This window comes from Gopherus flavomarginatus, chromosome 10, assembly GCF_025201925.1.
Source record: "Gopherus flavomarginatus isolate rGopFla2 chromosome 10, rGopFla2.mat.asm, whole genome shotgun sequence".
NCBI classification, from domain to species: Eukaryota; Metazoa; Chordata; order Testudines; family Testudinidae; genus Gopherus; species Gopherus flavomarginatus.
The window spans coordinates 40,709,713-40,731,278 of NC_066626.1; the positions used below are offsets into that span (position 1 = coordinate 40,709,713).

The 21,566-nt window shown below is 44.6% G+C and overlaps 1 protein-coding gene and 1 long non-coding RNA gene across 4 annotated transcripts in view; one reads left to right on the forward strand and one right to left on the reverse strand.

Annotated features, from left to right (window-relative positions):
- Window positions 1–240: 240 nt before the first annotated feature.
- On the reverse strand, window positions 241–3,206 carry LOC127058816 (uncharacterized). 2 transcript variants are annotated; one of them, XR_007776460.1, is made up of 3 exons: window positions 3,143–3,206; window positions 1,975–2,073; window positions 241–1,585 (listed from the first exon to the last, which is right to left on the reverse strand). It is a non-coding gene; the product is annotated as an uncharacterized LOC127058816 (long non-coding RNA). The 2 variants fall into 2 exon arrangements; XR_007776461.1 differs by having other exon boundaries at window positions 2,929–3,162.
- Window positions 3,207–3,313: 107 nt separating this feature from the next.
- OLA1 (Obg like ATPase 1) overlaps window positions 3,314–21,566 on the forward strand; it is a 172,532-nt gene continuing 154,279 nt past the window's right edge. Inside the window, exons 1-3 of one of the 2 annotated variants that reach the window (XM_050969059.1) lie at window positions 3,314–3,382; window positions 4,164–4,267; window positions 8,344–8,487. In XM_050969059.1, coding sequence (XP_050825016.1) covers window positions 4,164–4,267; window positions 8,344–8,487 — 248 coding nt within the window. In that variant the 5' untranslated portion in view covers window positions 3,314–3,382. The remainder of the gene's footprint in view (window positions 3,383–4,163; window positions 4,268–8,343; window positions 8,488–21,566) is intronic. The other variant, XM_050969060.1, reaches the window with a different exon arrangement.

Sequence of the window (21,566 nt, forward strand, 5' to 3'; positions counted from 1 at the left end):
GGGGAATGATAGTACCTCATTTACTGTAAACATTGCACAAACATTCATAAATGTACTATTATCCCTTTTTTCACAGGCCCATGCAAGTCTGTAATGTGAGAGAACAGAGCATCCCTGCTTGGTGTTGCCCAGGTACACTGTGCCCCACGGCTATCCCTAAGGGGGTGCAGGGCCTGGGACAACCCCCAGGCCCCATCCCCGCCCTGCCTCTTCCCATCCCTGCTCCACCCCCACCCCCACTCCACCCCTTCACCCAACCCCCTGCCCCACCTCTCTTCGGTTTCCTTCCCTGATCGATGCCAGGAGCCAGTGGGGCAGGCTGGGGCCAAGTTGCTCACTGCTGCCGGCGCCAGGCCCCCTGCTAACCTCCCAGGCCGCCCTGGACCCTGCGTCCCAAAGTGCAGGGCCCCCAAAGTGCGGGGCCCGGGGCGGTTGCCCCAGTCCATTCTATGGATGTGATGGCTCTGTCCTGCCCCAGCTGTGATAGATACGCTTTATAGTTGAGTGTATTGATTCAGCAATCCCTTACTGTCACGGGTTCATTCAGGAGCAAATGGCTCATCTTTGGCTTCACAAAGATTGTGTAGAGCACAGCAAGCCACAATAATTCGAACAGCTTTGATGACACTGGAATCCAAATGTTTCTGTAAATAGCGCCAGCCAGATTAAAGTCTGCCAACTGCACATTCAATCACCATTCTGAACCTGCTGAGATGTAATTAAACCTTTTTTTACCAGGCTGTCTGAGATCAGGATATAGTTTCATAAGCCAAGGCAAAAGGGGGTATGTGGAGTCCCCCAGGATAACAATGGGGATGGTTACTCAATTTATGACAATGCCATCCAGGGGGAAAAGTGTCCCAGCCAGTAACATTAATGTAGATTCCTGATCAGTGGAAAACCCTGGCATCACAAGCCTTTCCAGTGCAGCCCATGTTGGCATGTACAAGGGCCTGCATAATAATAGAGTGGTACCCATTGTGATTTACGTGCTTCTGCTTTTTGGGGAGGGTGAACTATGGCCACATAATTTTCATATATGGCCTCTATGCATTTCTGAAATCCCATTCTCTTAAAACTAGCAATTACTTCAGGGATCTTGTTTATGCCCACTACCTTTGGATAACTCACATGCCTGATTGCCTCAAAAACCTCTGCAACCACTTTACCCATGGTTGACTTTCCAACATTGAATGGTTAGCAACAGACGTGTAGCAGTTTGGGATAGACAGTTTCCACATGGTTATAGAAATCTGTTCCTGGACCAGAACGGCTGCCCTCATTTGTCTGTCCTGACACTGAAGGTTTGGGGCAAGCTGCTCAGCAGCTCCAGAAATGTAGCTTTCTTCATGTGAAAGTGCTGGACTCATTGCTGGTCATCCCTGGTGATGGAATCCCCCGTCAGTGCTTGTGGCCCTGCTCCAGAAGTACTGGTCCAGGGCATCAGCGGCTACACCAAGAGTCACAAGCAGCGTCAGCCAGTTCAATTTTTTCATGTCCGTGTTGTCCCCCTTTTCTAACAGGCACCTTTGGTAGCTCAGAAAACACTGTCAGAATGTCCACCAACTTCTTATGGATGCTCTATCTGTTAGCAGAAACAGAAGTGAAAGCAAGCAAGCAAGAGAAGCTCTTGAAATGGTGACTCCGTCATGTGGCTGGCTCTTGTTGCTGGGAGCATGCAGATCTAAAAGATGTCTCAACAAAAAGAAGTGTTGGTGAGCTGTGACAATTTCCTGTAATGCATAGGGTGGCCGTCAGTTTTCCCACACTTCATCACAAACCGGAGCGGTCACAGCTGGGGAGAACACTAGGAAGCCTGCGATATGCTGGTTTGACTCAGATCTGCATACTACAGTGTAGACATTGGAATATTGGGCCTGAGTCTTGGGTTCATGCACAGTAAGTACATTCAAGCCCTGGGTCCACTGACTTGAGTGCCACTAACTCTGTTCTTACACAGTAGTGTAAACATACCTTTAAGGTTTAGGCTGATCACAAGAAGCTGGGATTATCTGAGAGCACAAATTGGCTTCAGTAAGAATTTTCTGTGGAGAGTGCTTGAGGAGTTTGGATCTGTATAGCAGAAATTTTTAAAAAGTGAGATTTTAAATTTAATTAAAACACATAGCAAAATCCTTCATCACAAAGGAGCTATGATAAAGTGCATGCCCTGTGATAAACACATCATGTAAAAGTGTGTTTTTCTCCTAATAAGTGAAACTCAGCAAGCATTATAAAATAGATTCTGAGCAGCATTAGCACCATCCAGCCTTCTTACTGTAGTACTTTTAAATCATACTCACTGCTTGGGTGATTGTCGGTAAGAAATCCTTAAACAGAAACTGAGCCAAGGAGTTCTGAGTTGAAAAAAGATTATAAAACAACTCTACCAGGGCATCTGAACAGGAAGTCAAGTCCAGTGAAAGTGTGCATTGAACCACAGCCATGCCAGGTAGAAATGAGGAGTTAAGAGTAAAAAATATTTAATTATATTTATTTACATAGTACCCATAATCCAGTGTTTTCCAGCATATGTATAGTGTCTTTCATCCCCAAGGATGCTAAAGCATTTTACCAATTACATACGAATAATATCATTCAATTGCATAGCATAGAAGTGTGGCAAGCAGCACTCTGCCAACGTTGGGTGACAGGGGTGGGCTGGGGAAGGAAAGGGATATTACACAAGGATTCAAGGCTGTTTGTTTAAGAACAATCCCATGGGATCTGCAGAAGAGTCAGAACCTGGTTTCTACAGTCTTATCTGGCAACACCCCTCCCGCTTCTCCACCCCTGCACTGCAGAGCCGCGGGGGCCACCCTGGCACGAAAGCAGCAGCAAGAGTTTGTTGCTGCAGGTGAGGGGTGACAGCCAGTTTACCAAGCACTAATTTTGAACCCGAGGAGCCTGATCTCTGCGCCATTGTACATTTGGAGTAATTTCCCCTTTCCTCGGTGATCGCTCCCTGGGGCCTGCCGCCGGCACCACACGGAGCTAGTTCCTTATTGCCGGGACAGCAGGGCATGGGCCGCGCCCGTCTCTGGCCACGCACAGGAGCAGGTGGGCGGGGCAGAGCCGCTCCCGCTGGATTTGTGACAGGCCCAGCGGCCTCCAGGGCGGGAAGCGGGGCTGAGAGCGGTACAGTGCGTGCACCACACACAGCCCGGGGGAGGGCGAGCCAGCGCGTGACTCGCCACCCTCCCTCAACGCCCGTGCGAGCACGAGGCGCCCCCTCCTTCTGCGTGACCTTTCCTCCCTGGCCGTCCCCGCCCAATGGGAGGCGGCGTGGGCTCCGCCTGTTCCGCCTGCTGCCGTGGTGCGAGCGCTTCGTGGTTGAGGCCGGCGGGGACAGTGTAAGCAGAACCCCTCTCCTCTCCGCAAGGTGAACCCGCTCTACCCCCGCCCGGGGGGCATCTGCCGCGGGGGAGCTGGGTGCTGTCAGCGCCGCGCCGGTCCCTGTCCGGCCCGTCGGGAAGGGGGGGCCGCGGAGCAGGCCTCGGGCAGCTCTGCACCCCCCTGTCAGCTGCCCGGAGCGGGCAGGGGTTCAGCCGCCTCCCACGAGCCGGGCAAGGGGCAGCAGCGCGTCTCCGCAGGCAGGCCGGGCCTGTCCGGCTGGCGGCAGCCTGCCCGGGAGAGGCAAGGGCGCGGCCCGGCTCTCGGGTGAGGCGCCTCGGCCGCGCCGTGCCTAGGCGCGCGAGTCGGTGCCCAGCTCTCCGAGTGCCCGCCCGGTAGTCCCCGCCGCTGCGCCGTGCCCCTCACAGCCGCATGCGTCAGGCTTGGAAGCGGAGCAGGGGGCGGTAGCTGCCTCGGGCAGGCCGGGGTTCGCTCCCCTCTTGGGCTCCGAGCCGGTTATTTTTAGCTCAGCCTTTGCAGGGGATTTGTAGACGCTGCAGCAGCCAAATCCCCACCCCCTGAGCCACGCGAGGTCTCTTTGCTGCGTGAGGGGGCCATGCGCTGCTCTGTGCCCGGCCGCCGGCTGCTGCTTCTGCCTGCGGTGCCCTTCTGTTATGGCTCCCAGAAAGGTACCTGTCATCTTTCTGGGAAGGAAGACGTGTCTGTGGCGTCCGCAGGATGCCTCTTGTAGGCTTTGAGGGACCAGAAAGGAACCGGGGGGTGGGGAACCGGGCTCCAAACATTACGCGTTTTCTGTGTTGTCATTTCAGATGCCCCCCAAAAAGGGAGGTGATGATGGGGTTAAGCCACATCCAATCATTGGAAGATTTGGGACGTCTCTGAAAATCGGCATTGTTGGGCTGCCAAATGTTGGGTAGGTAACTGAGAGAAGAAGCTTTGCTTATCCATCTTCCAGACTGTAGATCATTGTGTTTAGTATTCATCTTATCAGTTAAGTGTTGAATACATACAGGATGGAACAAAAATCTAAGCTTCATTTTATTTATGTATTTATTAGATGAAATAATCTGATTAGGCTCCATTGGTTGTTGAATTTGTTTGCATCAGATGTCTCATGAATGCTACACAGTCATGATCTAGCTTGTCAAGTTTAGTATATTTGTTTGAATATGAAGAAACAACAACAAGAGGGCTAAAATGCAATATAATCATATGCTGATTTGCACAATGAAGCTTATCCTTTGGAAATAAAAAGCAGGTAAATGAATAAAGTGTTTGAGGAATTGACTCCAATTCATTTGTGAAAGAGGTAGTGCCTTTTGCTAACTTAAAGAAAGATGTTTGGGGGTGTTGGCTTAAATCAGAACACTTTTTTGAAAGTAGCTCTCACTTGAAAACTGGTTATATTTTTTGTGGAAATGTTTAAAATGAAGGATAAAAATCTAACTTTTTGTGTGTGGGGTGTGTGTGTGTGGTTTTATTTGTTTTTTGTTTTTTAGTTTGAATTGCTTTTAAGTTGAGAACATGAAAAATACTAGATGCTGTTCTACAATAACCTTACATAAAGGGATGAAACAAATTATAGTGGAGAGAGAATATACTGAAAGAAACAATCCTTTTTTGCCAGGGAGATAATGCTAGTAATCTGTTATTACCATTCCTAACTTTCATGCTTCTGTGGGCTGTGTATACTACTAATGGGTAAGTTTAAGAGGGAAGACTGTTGACAGGGATGGGTTAAGGATGCCCCACAGTCATAAGCATTAAGAATAACTTTATATTTTTCTTCTTTGATAAAGTTTGCTGCAATCTGTGAATGAAATGAGTTTATATAAAAGTTTAGTGCTACACTGTGTGAGAGAAATTTGATAGGAAGTGTGATAATAGCTCTTTTCATCTGTAGATCTCAAACCCCCCCTATCAAAGAGGTTAAGTGTAAGACTTCTCTTTAGTTGAAGATGTCAGAATAACTGGGAAATACATGAAGTTTTGGGTAGATTATTAATAGTCATCGGTGATTATGCTGCATTTGGAAAACTGACGCTAAGGTGAGGTTGCATAACAAAAGTAAATGGGCTGGTGCATGAGGCACAAATGTTAAAACTTGCTGATCGTTCGGTTTAGGCCTCTGTTACTCTGCAGTGGAATGTTGTGCTCCAATCTGACTTCTTTTGTCGCACATCAAGTTGGTTAATTCATCTGTATTCCACCATGCGAATCATAACCTGCATGATTTGACTCGCATGAGTGCTGTGGCTCCTCCCCATATTAAACATCACTCTTCTGCACATCCATCGTGAGGATGCTACAGACAGAATGGTTGAGAACATCAGGGCAGACCTGAGCGTACAATTATACACAGACTACTTTGACCACCCAACAATGTGCTTCTTGTTGAGACATCCATTATGGGCAACTTCTCCTGCCCAGATTCCTTTGTGACGTCAATGTGATGTGAATAATGGTCTGCAGTGGACGTCAGAAACCAGAGTCTTATAACTGACCTGACCGTGCATTTACTCAGCTTTGATTTGCCATGCTGCTCATGGACCTTCTGAACCGTTTTTTAACAGGCCAGAACCAGTGTGCAGCAAGCCATCGTGTCTGGGTTCAGTGAAGGATCCTACATGCTGCTGTTTCCAAAGATAGTGTGTCTCATTACTGATGATTGCCCTCTGACCAGTATTAGTTGTCCCCTGGAATTATTTGAGCCCCGGGTTCAGTTGTTCCCTCCCTTACACTAGGGGTGGGACCTCTGGATATGCACCCAGATCTCAATAGGTGACAAGATTGGTAGTTGTACTTTACTTAAAAAAAAACAAAACAAAAAAAAACAACAAAACTTTGCTCCTCACATATTAAATTTGTATAGTACAAACAAGAATAAAACTTTTAGTTGTTAAATGATTGCAGTGTTTTCTTTTTCACTGGTTTTTTAAATATTTTATACAAATATGAAAATCAACTACAACAGACACTGTTAATTTTTTTTGGAATTGACAGTACATTCTGATAACTTACACAACTTAAATGGTACTCCTTTTAAGCAAAAGGATATGCTGCTTTCCTGTTAGCCTAGAAGTTCCTTTTAAAACTTTCGGAAGGCAGCAGCAGCAAAAATACTCTAAATTATTTATTTATGCAGGATATTACCACGATACTAATTTAACCATAAATGCCTTTATTCAATCTAAAGGCTAGATGGTATTTATAAAATTGATCTAAACATGCCTAACAAGCCTAAATAATAAGCATTTTACTATATCCAAATAGCAACAAAACATTTATAAGCATTTGATCAAGATATTTACAAACAGGTTAAACTTAGGGATGCTTAGCCATATTGGTCATCTCCAGCTTGGTCAGGCAGATGTTACCATCCCTTGAAGAATTAACTTTTTTTTTTAATACTCTTTAACTACAACTTAGCTAATGCCAGATGAAGTGATTTTTAAAATAATATATAAAACAAACTTAACCAATTACTTATTGCACCCAGTATCCAATTAAGTGTGTTATTTCTGTTACTTCAGCATGAACATTTCGAAAGGTCACTTCAACAGAACTTATTCTCATGATCTCACTCTTTTTGGTTATGTACTTTGGTCTTTGTATCTTATGCGAATATCCAACTCAATTTAAAGCCACTGTTTACCCATATCTTCTAATGTGTGCCTGTATTTCTATACCCTCCTTGTGCTTTCCATTGCTTGCTTTCTCTGCTCACACCTGCTTGTTCACACCCTTTTGCAGAGCCTGGTGAAAGTTGTGTACCAGAAACAAGTGTTGTTAGATACACCAAGTAAACAAACTGGAGTTTTGTAACACTAGTAGGTTCATAATTCTCAGATGAAAATGTAATTTTTAAGTAGATGGCATCTCTGAGACAAACGATTTTAGGTATGATGCATGTAACAACAAAATAAGTTATCTGATGGTTATAGTTATCTTTAACTCATTCAGCTTTCAAAATTCTGGTTTTAATAATGGGATTTTTCATAGTTTTCTATAAGCCAAGCCACCAAGAATCTCTGAAATTAAAAGGGCAATAGTAGCAACACAGGAAAAAATAGAGCAGTAGACTTATAACTCAGGATCTGATCCAAAGAATATTGAAGGTAATGGGAACCTTTTTGTTCTCTATAATAGACTTATGTATTAAGCATTCAGAGAGGACTGAGAATCAGGTAAAGTTAAAAACAAATGGCAGACTGAGCGATATACAAGCAGTCTGTAACATGGTCTGAGTGAAAATGCTCTACTGTTGGTGACTAGCTCATATGGTCAGGAAAGTTTAAGATACTTCTGTCTCTTTTAACTAGAGGAATACAGTATCCATACCGAATTTTTAAAAATTGTTTAATATGTCCTTTTCAGACTTTAGATTTTCCTCTCATCTCTTTTCTCTTGCCTATTTAAGTCTAAATGTTCTGTTCAGCACAAGTGGTAAAGATGCTATGCATCTAAATAATGCCCAAGGTATTTAAAGAACAAGACTTTGTAGAAATGGGGAAAGAGTTTCAAGCTCATTTGTCAGTGTGGAACTACTTCAGTTGGATAAGAAAATAGGGGTTTCATGCCTGGCCATTTTATATTATTTTGCATTGTAGGAAAAAGTATAGTGTTTGCCATGAGGAGAACAAAACATTTTTGTGCTCTGTTTTTGATTCTGTACCTCTCTTTTGTTTTGATAAAAATTTCTCACTAGATGTTAAAGACCCGAATGAGGGTTGGATTTCCATTTTCCCTTTGTACCTTTGAAAGTGTCTTGTACAAGAAGAGGGACAGTTGATGATGTTTAATGAATTTTTAACTCTTCTTGTGGTCTGTACTCGTTCACGGTGGTGTGATCTTTGTTTATAATAATTATTTTGTGGGATTAGGTCTTTGTATTTTGGATCTCAGAATAGAATGAGAGAAATTTTTATCTTGGTCTTTTTAATACCTCTAAATTAAACTGGATTAAGAGGGTCTTCATTTTGTTCTTAGGAAATCCACGTTCTTCAATGTGTTAACAAAAAGTCAAGCAGCAGCAGAAAACTTCCCTTTCTGCACTATTGATCCAAATGAGAGTCGGGTACCTGTGCCAGATGATAGATTCGACTTCCTATGCCAGTACCATAAACCTCCAAGGTAACTCTAAATCTTATTTTTTTCCAACTAACAAAAGCTGTCCTAAATTATTAGAAAAGATTGTTAGTTCAGTGTTTGCTTTTTTCTTTACTCACTTTCTTCTAAAGCCTGCTTCAATGTATGTGATTTTTAGTTTAGAATTAAGACCTCTTAGAATGTGACAAGTAATTGGAATCTTACTCCTTCCATGTGACATCTGTGATAGAACAATTAGGAACATAGGAATTGCCATTTCTGATCAGACTATGTAGTCCAGTATCCTGTCTCCTCAGAGTGAATAATTATGATTTAAGCTGCCCTTTGAGGATCTTTGTCAGCTAGAGCTGGTTTATGCCATGATGGGTTTACACCTCTTATTTTTTATCCTATTTTAAAGTAAATGTATATGCTCAGTTGTCTCTAAAAATATTCAAATCCTTTTAAAAAATTTTACTGAGCTCAGGGCCTTGATGATGTATTAGTGAGGTGCACAAGTTACTTTTTTGTAACTGGCCCACTATTTATTTACATTTTTGTGGTTGTAAATTTGCTTTTGAATTTCATTAAATGTTGTCTTTTTTTTTTTTTATATGAGGACAAAAGTCTGCTCTTAGTTAAGCTTTCTCCTATTATTTTATATGCTTCTATCATATTCTTTCATTTGTCTCCTATAAACAGTTGGAAGCTTTTATATGCATGTCTTTCTATTTCTTTAATCAGTTTTATCGCCTGTCTCTGGACTCTTGTTTCTGTTATAAGGCGTATTAAAGTTATATCTAATATGTTCAGCATCAGACTTGGAGTATACATACTTAAAAGCCCAAAATCTTAATTTTAAGATGACCCCTTTTTATTTGTTTTTGGAAGTTAAACTGTATAAACCCCTTTCTTTATCGCTTAGAAATTCTAGTTTTGAGGTTGCTGATGTAGCCAGATCATAATTAATGTAAAATAATAAATGTGGTGTGTATCTGCATTTCTGTATATTTTGCACAGTTCCAGTTTGTTACAGCTCAATTTTAGTACCAAATCAGCAGCAGCAGAACTAAAAGGGATAATGAAGTTGTTGGCCAAATATTAATTTCTTAAAACTTGCAAACCTGTTGCTATCAGTAATTGATAGGTACATATTTCTAATACTTTTCAAATATTTTTTCTAATAGTGGAAGATAGATTAGTATAGAGATCTTTGTTATAGATTTCTTCTAATAGGATCACTGATGGCATAAGTGGTGCTATGCAGGATATAGAGTAAAATTTAAATGATTGGAATCTAAGAAGACAAAGCTACAAAATAGTTTATTTTAGAAACACTAGACATAGTGGTTCCAAGGCATAATGGCTCAGTTTGTTTTTTAAATGTTGTTTTCTTGAATCCTACTACAAGACATAGTGGTGTGTTAACACTGATGGGCCTTACAGAAGAATGGTGTTTTTGAGGAGGAGAAAGTAGGGGGTTGAAATCCTCCTGGGGTCTGTTTTCTAAACTGAAGGTGGTGACATGGGTGAAAAAATCAAAGGGATAGTAATTTTTTCTTGGTCTTTTTACAGTTTAAGCAGAAAAACTTCTGTTTAATTCAATTTCTGTTTTTTTATAGAAGCAATATTGACACTTTTAAAGTAGACAGTTAGTGCTCTTTCCCATGTCTTATATATTACTGAATATTGTCAGTAAACCTTTAGGCATATATAGTAAAAATTACATGAAAGTCACGGTTTGAACAGCACTCTGATTCATTTTTACACGCTGCAGAGCTGCTAGCCACTACTACGGGCCATTGGACTCTGCAGAGCCCAGCTCACAGCGAGCGGAGTGCCCAGCTTGGCGGGTATAGAGACTCTGAATGCTCTGGCTGCTGGGCTTCATCCTCATTCTCAAGGGGATGGGAGAGGGCCTGGAAAACCCAGCTCTGGCAAAGGGTGAGAAAGAGCAGGGCCACATCACACCATGTTACCTGACAGGACAGTAAAGAAGCTGGAGGGAGTAAAGGCTCTGGGGGTGCAGCTGTCTGGGCTGACAGCTGCCCCGTGGCTTGGCTCTGGGGGGAGGAGGGTGTGAGTGTCCCCACAGCTGGGATCTGGGGGAGGGGAGTTCAGGTGTCTGGGGGCCCCATCCAGCACCCCCCAACTGGAACTGGATTGTTGTAAGGGTTTCTTTCACTCTTTACTCCTGGGGGGAATATTTCATTGTGTATATTGTTGACGAGTATTTTGAAAAAAATTACCCAAATAATTGAAACTGGAGTGATTATACAGTTCTGATAAATTAAATTTTGCAGAATTTTAAAATGTGTGCAGAATTTTAAATTTTTTGGCAGAGAATTCCCTCAGGAGTAAATATTGCTACCTTTACTTCTGCAGTGCCTTCAGAGCTGGGCGGCTGCAGAATGGCAGATGCTGGCTGGTCTCCCAGCTCTGAAAGCAGCCAGCAGCAATGCAGAAGTAAAGATGACAATACCCTGCCATGACACCCTTATTCTGGCATTGCTGCTGGCAGTAGCGCTGCCTTTATAATTGGGCTCCCAGCTAGCAGCCGCAAAGCTTCATGCAGTCGGAGGAGGTTCCTGAGGTGGGTCTGACCCAGTCCCACTAGTGGCCCCTGCAGGGGAAGAGGAAGTCTTGTCCCTCACCAGCCTGGCCAGGACAAGTCATAGGAGCCTATTGTATGGTAGGGGCTCCTACCCTGGTCTTCCTTGACTCCAGGCCGAGTGCCCTGGCACTCGAGGGTTAAATGGACCTTGGGCTGGCTGCTGTGGAGGTGGACCAAAGAGCCCCCCTTCCCAACCACAACACCCTGGGTGGTTGCTCACATTGCCCACCCATAAAACTGGCTCTACCCCCACCAAAAGTGGAGCCCCCATCCATACCGTGCCACCCTCGCTTCTGTGCTGCTGCTGACAGCAGTGCTGCCTTCAGAGCTGGGTGCCCAGTCAGCAGCCGCTGCTTTCCAGCTGCCTAGCTCTGAAGGCAGTGCTACCGCCAGTAACGGCGCAGAGGTAAGAGTGGCAATATTGCAACCTCTCCATGGCCCCCTTTTGGGTTGGGACCTCCACGGTTACACTGAAATTTCAGATTTAAGTATCTGAAATCATGAAATTTATGATTTTTGAAATCCTATGATGGTGAAATTGACCAAAAGGGGACTTGAATTTATTAGGGCCCCACTTATTTTGCAACTTGAACTCTTTTAAATCTGCAGCCACAAACACTGTCACAGTCCTTTACAACAGACATTTGTTTCTTCTCCTACAGCCTGAATACAGTAATACCCTCTCCAAACTTAACAATTTAAATGTAGTTCTGTATGCTATTTCTCTTGAGAGAAGGATACACAATAAATGTTTTGAGTTTGTCTCAACACTAGCATTTTACACTTTCGTTACTTAAATAAACTTATTTCAGCACCTCCAGACTTTGTGTTTACTCTATTGCCTAAACAGTCCCCTGCATCTTATTAGACTGTAAATCATTACAAAACTACTTATTCAATAAGTGCAGAGTTAAGTCTGTATGTTTTGTGAATTTGAGAGAAGATTGTAGGGTAGTAATCAATAAAAGAAGCCACCACTTCATTATTTGTGTATAGTAAATGTATTTCGGTAATATTAAACACAAGTTTTTTTTCTTAACTTTAAATAATATTGCAAACCAATAACTTGAAATAGCTTTCAGATAAAAGTTAGCAATAAGGAACAAAAGCAGCTTATAACAAAGACTCTCCTGAATCTCTTTATTTACTGGATTGTCAGATACACCTCTACCTCGATATAACATGAATTTGGGTATAATGCGATAAAGCAGTGCTCTGGGCGTGCTTCATGCTCCGGTGGATCAAAGCAAGTTCAATATAACGTGGCTTCACCTATAATGCGTTTAGATTTTTTGGCTCCTGAGGACAGCATTATATCAAGGTATAGGTGTATTTGGGATGAGATTTGTTTTCCAAAAGTGCTCGCTGCTAGGCTAAATCTACTCGTTAAAATAAACAATGGTAGTTTTACTATTAACTTCAATGGGAACAGAATAAGGCCATCTCAGCCCTTTTGAAAATCATACCTATGATCTCATATATACAACAATACTGTTTTGATGTAAAAACCAAGCATTTAACTCCACATAGGATATACACAAATTATCTGGATAAAGCACTGCCATTTTGGCAACCATATAAAATAATCTGTCTTTTAGAGAAACTTTGGCCTGTAAATTTATGTGGATCTGGAAAGGTATATATTACATAAAATCATCTTTCTTTGGCCTCATTTTGTTTATCTTGCACTTCATCTTGTTTTTGGGCCATTGTAAGTCAACTTGTGTGTGACACCTATAGTCTGGCGTTAAAAGTAAATAATGTGCCAGCAGTGAAAAAGACTTTAAAGACCACAATTTGAACTGTCTTTTTTTGCCTGGCAGGGGAGAGCAAATTTTAGTTCCAGTATTATTTTTTGTTGCTTTGGTAACCTTGTATTTAATCTCTAAAAACCAGCTATCTACAGTAGCTTCATCCTGATTCCCTTACATCTCTCATTTTCTTATTAACAAGGTCTCTTTTTTTTTTTTTTTAATAAGATGGTGCAGACAATCTTGAACCTTTCATTTTTACTTCTTTGAGTCCTTGCTTGTGTACTTTCAACTTAGGTGCGTGTGCTCGCTACCTGAACTGGTGCTAGAAGTTTTTCCCTCAACAGTATCCGTAGGGGACCGGCTCTGGCGCCCATTGGAGTGGCATGCACATGCTGCGATATATAGGGTGCTGCCGGTTCCCCCTACACTCAATTCCTTCTTGCCACCAGTGTTGGTGCTGGAACTGTTGTTGCTCGTTCGTATGAACTAATTATTTTTTGTATTATAGTGTGTATGGTTTTCTGTTAGTGTTTTATAAATCTCTTAGCTAAACTTAGAGACTTCGTAGGTCCCGAACAGGACTTTGCCTCAGGATGGGGCATGCCCTGGTCCCCAGGCTTTAAGCGCTGTGATCACTGCAAGAGGCCCATGCCCCTTAGTGATCCACATAACAGTAGTCTGTGTTGCTTGGGCGTAGGGCACATAAGTGAAAAGTGCAAAATTTGCAAGTCCGTCAAGCCAAGGACTAAGAAGGTGTGTGATATTCATTTAAGAGCTTTCCTTATGGAGTCTACACTCATCCCGGTGCTGGAGCAACACTCCGACTCAGTGCTGGGTGATCACGAAAGGCAGGTGCAGTGCAGCCCCATTTGGTCCCCGGATCTTGGGCACAGGCAGAGAGGCTTGATGCGCAGCTTGGCGGCTACTGGGTGCAGACCTTTGGAGGCACGCGGCCCCCTGCAGGAGTACTGGTCCTGGCACCTGGTATTTGAGACTGCGATACTGCTCCAGTTACCTGCTGAGGGATCGACATTTACCATTCCTTGGACCCTCACTGATCCTCTAGAAAAGTGATTCTCAAACTTCTGTACTGGTGACCCCTTTCACATAGCAAGCCTCTGAGTGTGAACCCTCTTACAAATTAAAAACACTTTTTTATATATTTAACACCATTATAGATGCTGGAGGCAAAGCGGGGTTTAGGGTGGAGGCTGACAGCTCGTGACCCCGCTGGGCCGCCAATGGGTGTGGAGGACCCTACTGCACTGACATCTTCGTAGTCATCACCAGACCCTCCCTGGGTTCCTCCAGATGATGCTAAAGAGCACCAGGGACTACTGAATAAGGTCACTACCAACTTGGGTCTTCAGGCGGAGGAGCTAGAGGGGTCCTCAGACTCTCTGTTTGATGTTCTCTGTTTGATGTCCTCTGCTTCACAGCCCTGGCCATGGTGGCTCTTCCCCTTCATGAGGGGGTCTCTAAGCACACTAATGCCCTGTGGCAAACTCCCTCCTCCCTGCCACCCATTTCCAATAGCGCAGAGTGCAAGTACTTGGTGCCATCCAAAGGCCACAAGTACCTGTACACCCACCCTGCTCCCAACTCCTTAGTAATAAAAGTGGTAAACCACAGAGAGCGACAAGGTCAACCTGGGGCTACCCCTAAGAACAAAGATTCCAAGAGACTAGACTTGTTTGGGCATAAGGTTTATTCATTCTCTAGTCTCAAGTTGAGGGTGGCCAACCATCAAGCCCTCCTGGGGTGCTATGATTTGAACTTAGCCATGGCTTGCCACATGTTAAAGGGCTCTGAAGCTTCTAGGAAGGCATTCTGGACAGTTATGGAGGAGGGCACAACTGCGGCCAGAGCGACTCTCCAAGCAGCGTCTGATGCAGCGGACACTGTCTCGGCCATCGCTAAGTACTGGACATCCTGGCTGCTCCTCTCTGACTTGTCTGCAGGGGCTCAGCGGTCGATACGAGACCTTCCCTTTGATGGGCAAGACCTGTTTGCGAAACAGACTGAAAATAAGCTCCATGGCCTAAAGGACTCCCACACAACCCTTAAATTGCTAGGCCTTTGCGTTCCCATCCTTGACCGCAATGTACAAACCATAACAGCCTCAGGGCCAGGGGAGTCACGCTCACCAGGAGCCTCCCGATAACAAATCTAGAGACTACAAGGGGTGTCCTAGCCAACAGCCTTTGCAGGTCTCTCAGTTGAGCTTGACCCACAATAAGCAGGCAGGCAAGTGCTTATTTTGAGGGTATGCCTGAGGGCTATCTACCGGACTGTTCCCAGGATCCTCCTTCCCCTATTTTTGCCAGCTCCTTTCCTCCTTGCATGGGCACCTATAACATCAGACTGATGGGTCCTTCAGCACGGTGGCACGGGGTTACACCCTTCAGTTACTTTCTACTCCTTTCCACCCCCATCCCTGTCCCTCTTCAGGGACCCTTCTCACGAGAGTTTCCTTGCACAGGAGGTATTGGGGTTAGTGCGGCTAGGTGTGGTGGAGATTACCAAGTACCAGGAACAAGGGGTTCTGTTCCCACTACTCTTTAAATCCCAAAGACCAAGGGTGGTCTGCCACGTATCCTGGACCTACGAGACTTGAACCGCTTCCTAGTGAAGCTGAAGTTCCGCATGGTCTCCCTGGCCTCTATCATCCCTTCCTTGGATCCGAGAGACTCGTACGCTGCCCTTGATCTGAAAGATGTGTACTTTCACATCGCCATCTTTGAGGGAACCAGACACTTCCTCTGCTTTACGGTAGGTTCCAACCACTATCAGTTTGTGGTCCTCCTGTTTGGCCTAGCGACAGCACCGCGGGTATTTACCAAGTGCATGTCGGTGGTGGCTGATTACCTCAGACGTCGGGGTTTCCAGATCTACCCATACCTTGACGACTGGCTAGTCAAGGGCAGCTCCAGGTCCAAAGGGGTGTTGCGATACTGTTAGCCACTTGCCATCGCCGTGGCCTGTTGATAAATGGCAAAAAATTCCATATTAGTTCTGGTACAGAGGATAGAGTTAATCAGAGCGGTACTCGACTCGACCTGTGCCAGGGCATTCCTGCCACTGGAGAGATTCAGGGCACTGACGGATCTCATTATGGAAGTCTCTGCGTTTCCGCTGACCACGTCCAGGGTGTGCCTGTGCCTCTAGGTCACATGGCAGCGTGCACATTTGTGGTGCACCACACCAGGCTCCAGATGTGACCCCTGCAGTATTAACTGGCGACAATATACTCCTAGTCCAGAGACCACCTGGAAAAGGTCATTACTATCCCCATGATGATACTTACCTCACTGTGATGGTGTACTGACCCTGGGAAAGTCCTGGAAGGAATTCCCTTTGTGAGCACGCTGCACTCAGGCGAGTTGGTTTTGGACACCCCTGACTTTGGCTGAGGCGATGCACTTCGGCACCCTCCAGGCCCAAGATAGCTGTCCCCAGAGGAAAGGATGCTACACATAACGTCAAAGAGCTCAGGGCAGCACGCAGAGTGTGCACTGTCTGTCTTTCTCACCTGTCGGGCAGAGTGGTCAGAGTCCTGAAGGATAATACAGCCTCTGTGTTCTACATTAACAGACAAGGGGGAGTGTGATCCTCTGACCTCTATCAAGAAGCACTTAATCTCGGGGACTTCTGCATCAGCCACGGAATCCACCTAGAAGCATGTCACCTTCTGGGTGCCAAGAACACACTAGCAGATCAGCTAAGTAGGGATTTCTCTCACCATGAGTGGGTGCTCCATCTGGAGGTAGCTGGCGTGACCTTCCAGAGATGGGGAACTCCTTGAGTTGATTTGTTCACCACCAAGCAGAACAGGTGGTGTCACAGGTTTTTCTCCAGCTGGGGTCGGCAAGGACAAGGGCTCCCTCTCTAGTGCTTTCCTCCTTCTGTGGCAGGAAGCCTGATGTAATGGTTCCCTCCAGTTCTGCTCATCAGCAAGATCCTAGGAAAATCAAGAGAGACCAGGCTCAGGTTGTCATGATCGCCCCAGCATGTCCTCCCCAGCGTTGATTTGGGATGCTATCAAACTTGTTAGTTTTCCCTCCATGGTCCCTGCCTACAAACTGGATCTGCTGTCACAGGATCATGGTCGACTCTTGCCCCAACCTCACCTCCCTCCACCTCACGGCGTGGATGTTGTGTGGTTGAACCCTGAGGAACGGGCCTGTTCAGAAGGGGTCCAGAAGGTCCTCCTTGAGAGTAGAAAGCCCTCAACTAGACAGATTTATCTGGCAAAGTAGATGAGGTTCTCCAGTTGGGCAGTTGAATGGGGCATCTCCCCTTGGCGTTCTTCTATGCAGTCAATCTTAGACTACCTGCTTCATTTGAGGAACCAGGGGCTGGCACTCTCCTCTGTCACAGTGCATCTTGCAGCCATTTCCGCCTTTCATCCACCAATCCAGGGGCAGACAGTTTTCTCCCATGACATGACAGTCAGGTTCCTCAGAGGCCTCGAGAGACTTCTTCATCAAGTTTGGTTCCCAGCCCCTCGGTGCGATCTTAACTTGGGTTCTGTCCAGCCTCTCAGGCCCACCCTTTGAGTCTTTGGCCTTGTGCTCCCTGTCTTGCCTATTGTGGAATATAGCTTTCCTGGTGGCGGTGACGTTAGGGAGGTGCGTCTTCAAGCTGTGAGTGCTGATCTCAGAACTGATGTACAGTCTTCTCTGTGGACAAGGTCCAGCTCCGGTCCCACCTGGCCTTCCTTCCCAACATGGTGTCTATTTTCCACGTGAGCCAGGACATCTTCTTTCTGGTCTTCTACCCTAAGCCCCATGAAACTAGTGAAGGGTGGCGCCTTCACACTTTGGACATAAGAGCCCTGGCTTTCTACCTAGATCGGACAAAATCTTTCCGTAAGTCGACTCAGCTTTTTGTGTCTACAGCTGATAGGATGAAGGGTCTCCCAGTGTCCTCGCAGAGGATTTCTAGCTGGGTCACGTCTTGCATTTGGACCTGCTGTGAGTTGGCCGGAGTCTCGCCATCGCCGGTCGTCAGAGCCCACTTGACCAGAGTGCAGGCATATTCGGCAGTCTTCCTGGCACACTTCCTGTTACAGGAGGGATCAGGAGGGGAGGGATAGCTCAGTGGTTTGAGTATTGGCCTGCTGAACCCAAGGTTTTGAGTTCAATCCTTGAGGGGGCCACTTAAGCATCTGGGGCAAAAATCCATCTGGGGCTTGGTCCTGCTTTGATTAGGGGGTTGGGCTGGATGATCTCCTGAGGTCCCTTCCAACCCTGGTATTCTAAGATTCTATAACATCTATCGAGTTGTGACGTGGTCCTCGGTGCACATGTTCACAGCTCACTATGCTATCACTCAGGAGACCAGGGATGATGCTGAGTTCAGCCGAGCTGTGTTGCAGTCTACACGTCCGTGAACTCCTAATCATCTCTGAGGGGTACTGCTTGGGAGTCACCTAAATTGAATGGAAATAAGCAAGCACTTGAAGAAGAAAAGGCAGTTGCTTTTTCTGTCACTCATGTTCTTCGAGATATGTTGCTCATGTCCATTCCACAGCCTGCCCTCCTTCCATGCTGTTGGAGTTTCTGGCAAGAAGGAACTGAGGGTGGGGGGAACCGGTGGCACCCTATTTACCGTGGCATGTGTGTGTCATTCCAGGGGGCGCTGGAACTCGTCCCCTACGGATACTACAGAGTGAAAAACTTCTGCACCAATGCACACACCTGAGTTAAACGGACATGAGCAACACATCTCAGAGAACACCAGTTATGGAAAAGATAACTGTCTTTTTCTCATGAGTAACTCATTCACACTAGTCTAATGAGTTTCTCAGTTTCATAATTCACTTGCTATAAGGCAAACTCAAGCAAAAGTCTTTGTTATCCATCAATGCAATGTAGAAAATAGCTGTCGGGAAACTTCTCTGAAGAACTGTGACAGGAACTCAGGCTTAGCACCCAATTCCTCTGAATCTGCCTCTAGGTCCTTCTCATAGCTATAGAAGGTACTTTTAACAGCTTTTCTAAATTGGTTTCAAGCCAAACCTCGCAATGTTTCTCAAATCATAAGACTGGAAGGGACCTCGAGAGGTCATCTAGTCCAGTCCCCTGCACTCATGGCAGGACTAAGTATTATCTAAACCATCCCTCACAGGTGTTTTTCTAACCTGCTCTTAAAAATCTTCAATGATGGAGATTCCCCAACCTCCCTATGTAATTTATTCTGGTGCTTAATCACCCTGACAGTTAGGAAGTTTTTCCTAATGTCCAACCCAAAACGCCTTTGCTGCAATTTAAGCCCATTTCTTCTTATCGTATCCTTAAAGGTTAAGAAGAACAATTCTTCTCGCTCCTCCTTGTAATAACAGTTTTCAAGTATATAAAAGGTTATGTCCTCTCTGTCTTCTCTTTTCCAGACTAAACAAACCCAATTTTTTCAGTCTTCCCTCATAGGTCATGTTTTCTAGACCTTTAATCATTTTTGTTGCTCTTCTCTGGGCTTTCTCCAGTTTGTCCACATCTTTCCTGAAATGTGGCACCCAGAACTAGACGCAATACTCAAGAGTAGAGCAGAGAATTACTTATCGTGTTTTGCTTAAAACACTCTTGCTAATACATCTCAGAATGTTGTTTTTTTTTGCAACAGCGTTACACTGTTGACTCATTAAGCTTGTGGTCCCCCATGACCTCCAGATCTCTTTCCGTAGTACCCCTTCTTAGGCAGTCATTTCCCATTTTGTTTGTGTGCAAGAGATTCTTTCCTAAATGAAGTAATTTGCATTTACCCTTATTGAATTTCATTCTCTTTACTTCAGACCGTTTCTCCAGTCCAGGTCATTTTGAATTTTAATGTTTTCCTCCAAAGCACTTGCAACTCCTCCCAGCTTGGCATCGTCTGCAAACTTTATAAGTGTACTCTCTATGCCATTATCTAAATCACTGATGAATATATTGAACAGAACCAGAGTCAGAAGTGATCCCTGTGGGACCCTACTCGTTTTTGTCCTTCCATCATGACTGTGAACCGCTGATAACTACTCTCTGGGAATGGTTTTTTAACCAGTTTTGTACTCCCCTTATACTAGCGTCATCTAGGTTGCATTTCCCTAGTTTGTTTATGAGACTGTCATGCAAGACAGTATCAAAAGGCTTACTAAAGTCAAGATACATCACAACTACCGCTTCCTTCCTATACAGAATGCTTGTTGCCCGGTCAAAGAAAGCTATCAGGTTGGTTTGACACAATTTGTTCTTGACAAATCCGTGCTGACAGTTACTTATCACCTAATTATCTTCAGATAGTTGCAAATTGATTGCTTAATTATTTGCTCCGTTATGTTTCTGGGTAGAGAAGTTAAACTGACTGGTCTATAGTAATTGTCCTTATTTCCCTTTTTATAGATTGGCACTATGCTTGCCCTTTTCCAGTCTTCTGGAATCTCTCCCATCTTCCATGACTTCTCAGAGATAGTTGCTAATGGCTCAGATATCTCCTCAGTCAGCTCCTTGAGTATTCTAGGATGCATTTCATCAGGCCATGGTGACTTGAAGACATCTAATTTGTCCAAGAAATTTAACTTGTTCTTTTCCTATTTTAGCCTCTAATCCTACCTCATTTTCACGGGCATTCACTATTGTTAAATATTCAATCACCACCAACATTCCTGTTGGAAACTGAAACAAATAAGTCATTAAGCACCACTGTCACTTTCACATTCACCCCCGCCCCCCCCATTGAGTAATGTGGCCACCTGGGGGCTTTTTCATGCAGTCACAGCCTTTTGGGCGGTGACTGAGGGGCAAAGCAGTGTTAACAAACATACAAATATATTTTTTTCACAGCAACAAACTTACTAGCTGGCCAGTCTTTAATAATAATAATGATAATTAATATAATTAATAAAAGACAACAAAAAAAGCAGGAGAAATGACGATAACAAGAACATGAAAAGCACATTATTTGTTTCTGTTCTGTTTAGGTCCAGGAAAGGATAGAGGCAAGTGTACATTATTTTTATTAGAGTCTGCAATAAAAACCTACATAAATACATTACAATGACTTGAACATAGAATATCAGAGTTGGAAGGGGCCTCAGGAGATCATCTAGTCCAACCTGCTGCTCAAAGCAGAACAAACCCCCAGGTTTGTTTGTTTTTTAACCCCAGTTCTCTAAATGGCCCCCTCAAGGATTGAACTCACAACCCTGGATTTAGCAGGCCAATGCTCAAGCCACTGAGCATGTAAATGTGCATTTTTATTTGTTTTTCCTGAAGTTACTTAAGGCCATGTCTGCACTGCACTTTCATAGTTACAACTTTTGTCGCTCAGAGGTGAGAACACCCATCCTCCAGCTTCAGAACGACAAAAGTTTTAACAACGAAAAGCACCGGTGTGGACAGCGCTTCATTGGCTGGAGACACTCTCCAAGTGACTGAGCTAATATCCCTCGTTGGGGGTGGTTTTATTTTCACTGGGAGAGCTCTCTCTCTCAGCAAAAAAAAGAAAAAAGCAGCTATGCTGTGCACCTTACAATAGCATGGTTGCAGCGGCACAGCTGGGCCGTTGTAAAGTGCGCAGTGTAGATATAGCTTAAGTATTTTAGGAAGAAGTGTCAGAGTGGCCACCAGCAATAGCTGATGGCTGTGTTCTGAGGCCACAAAAAAACTTCTCGTGAGAATCCGTAGACGGTGCTGTCCTGATGTGGTTCTGGAGTGGAGGAGGGAAAGTGCAAACTTTTTTTTTCTTTGTGGAAGCAAGCCCAAATACATTAAAATCAC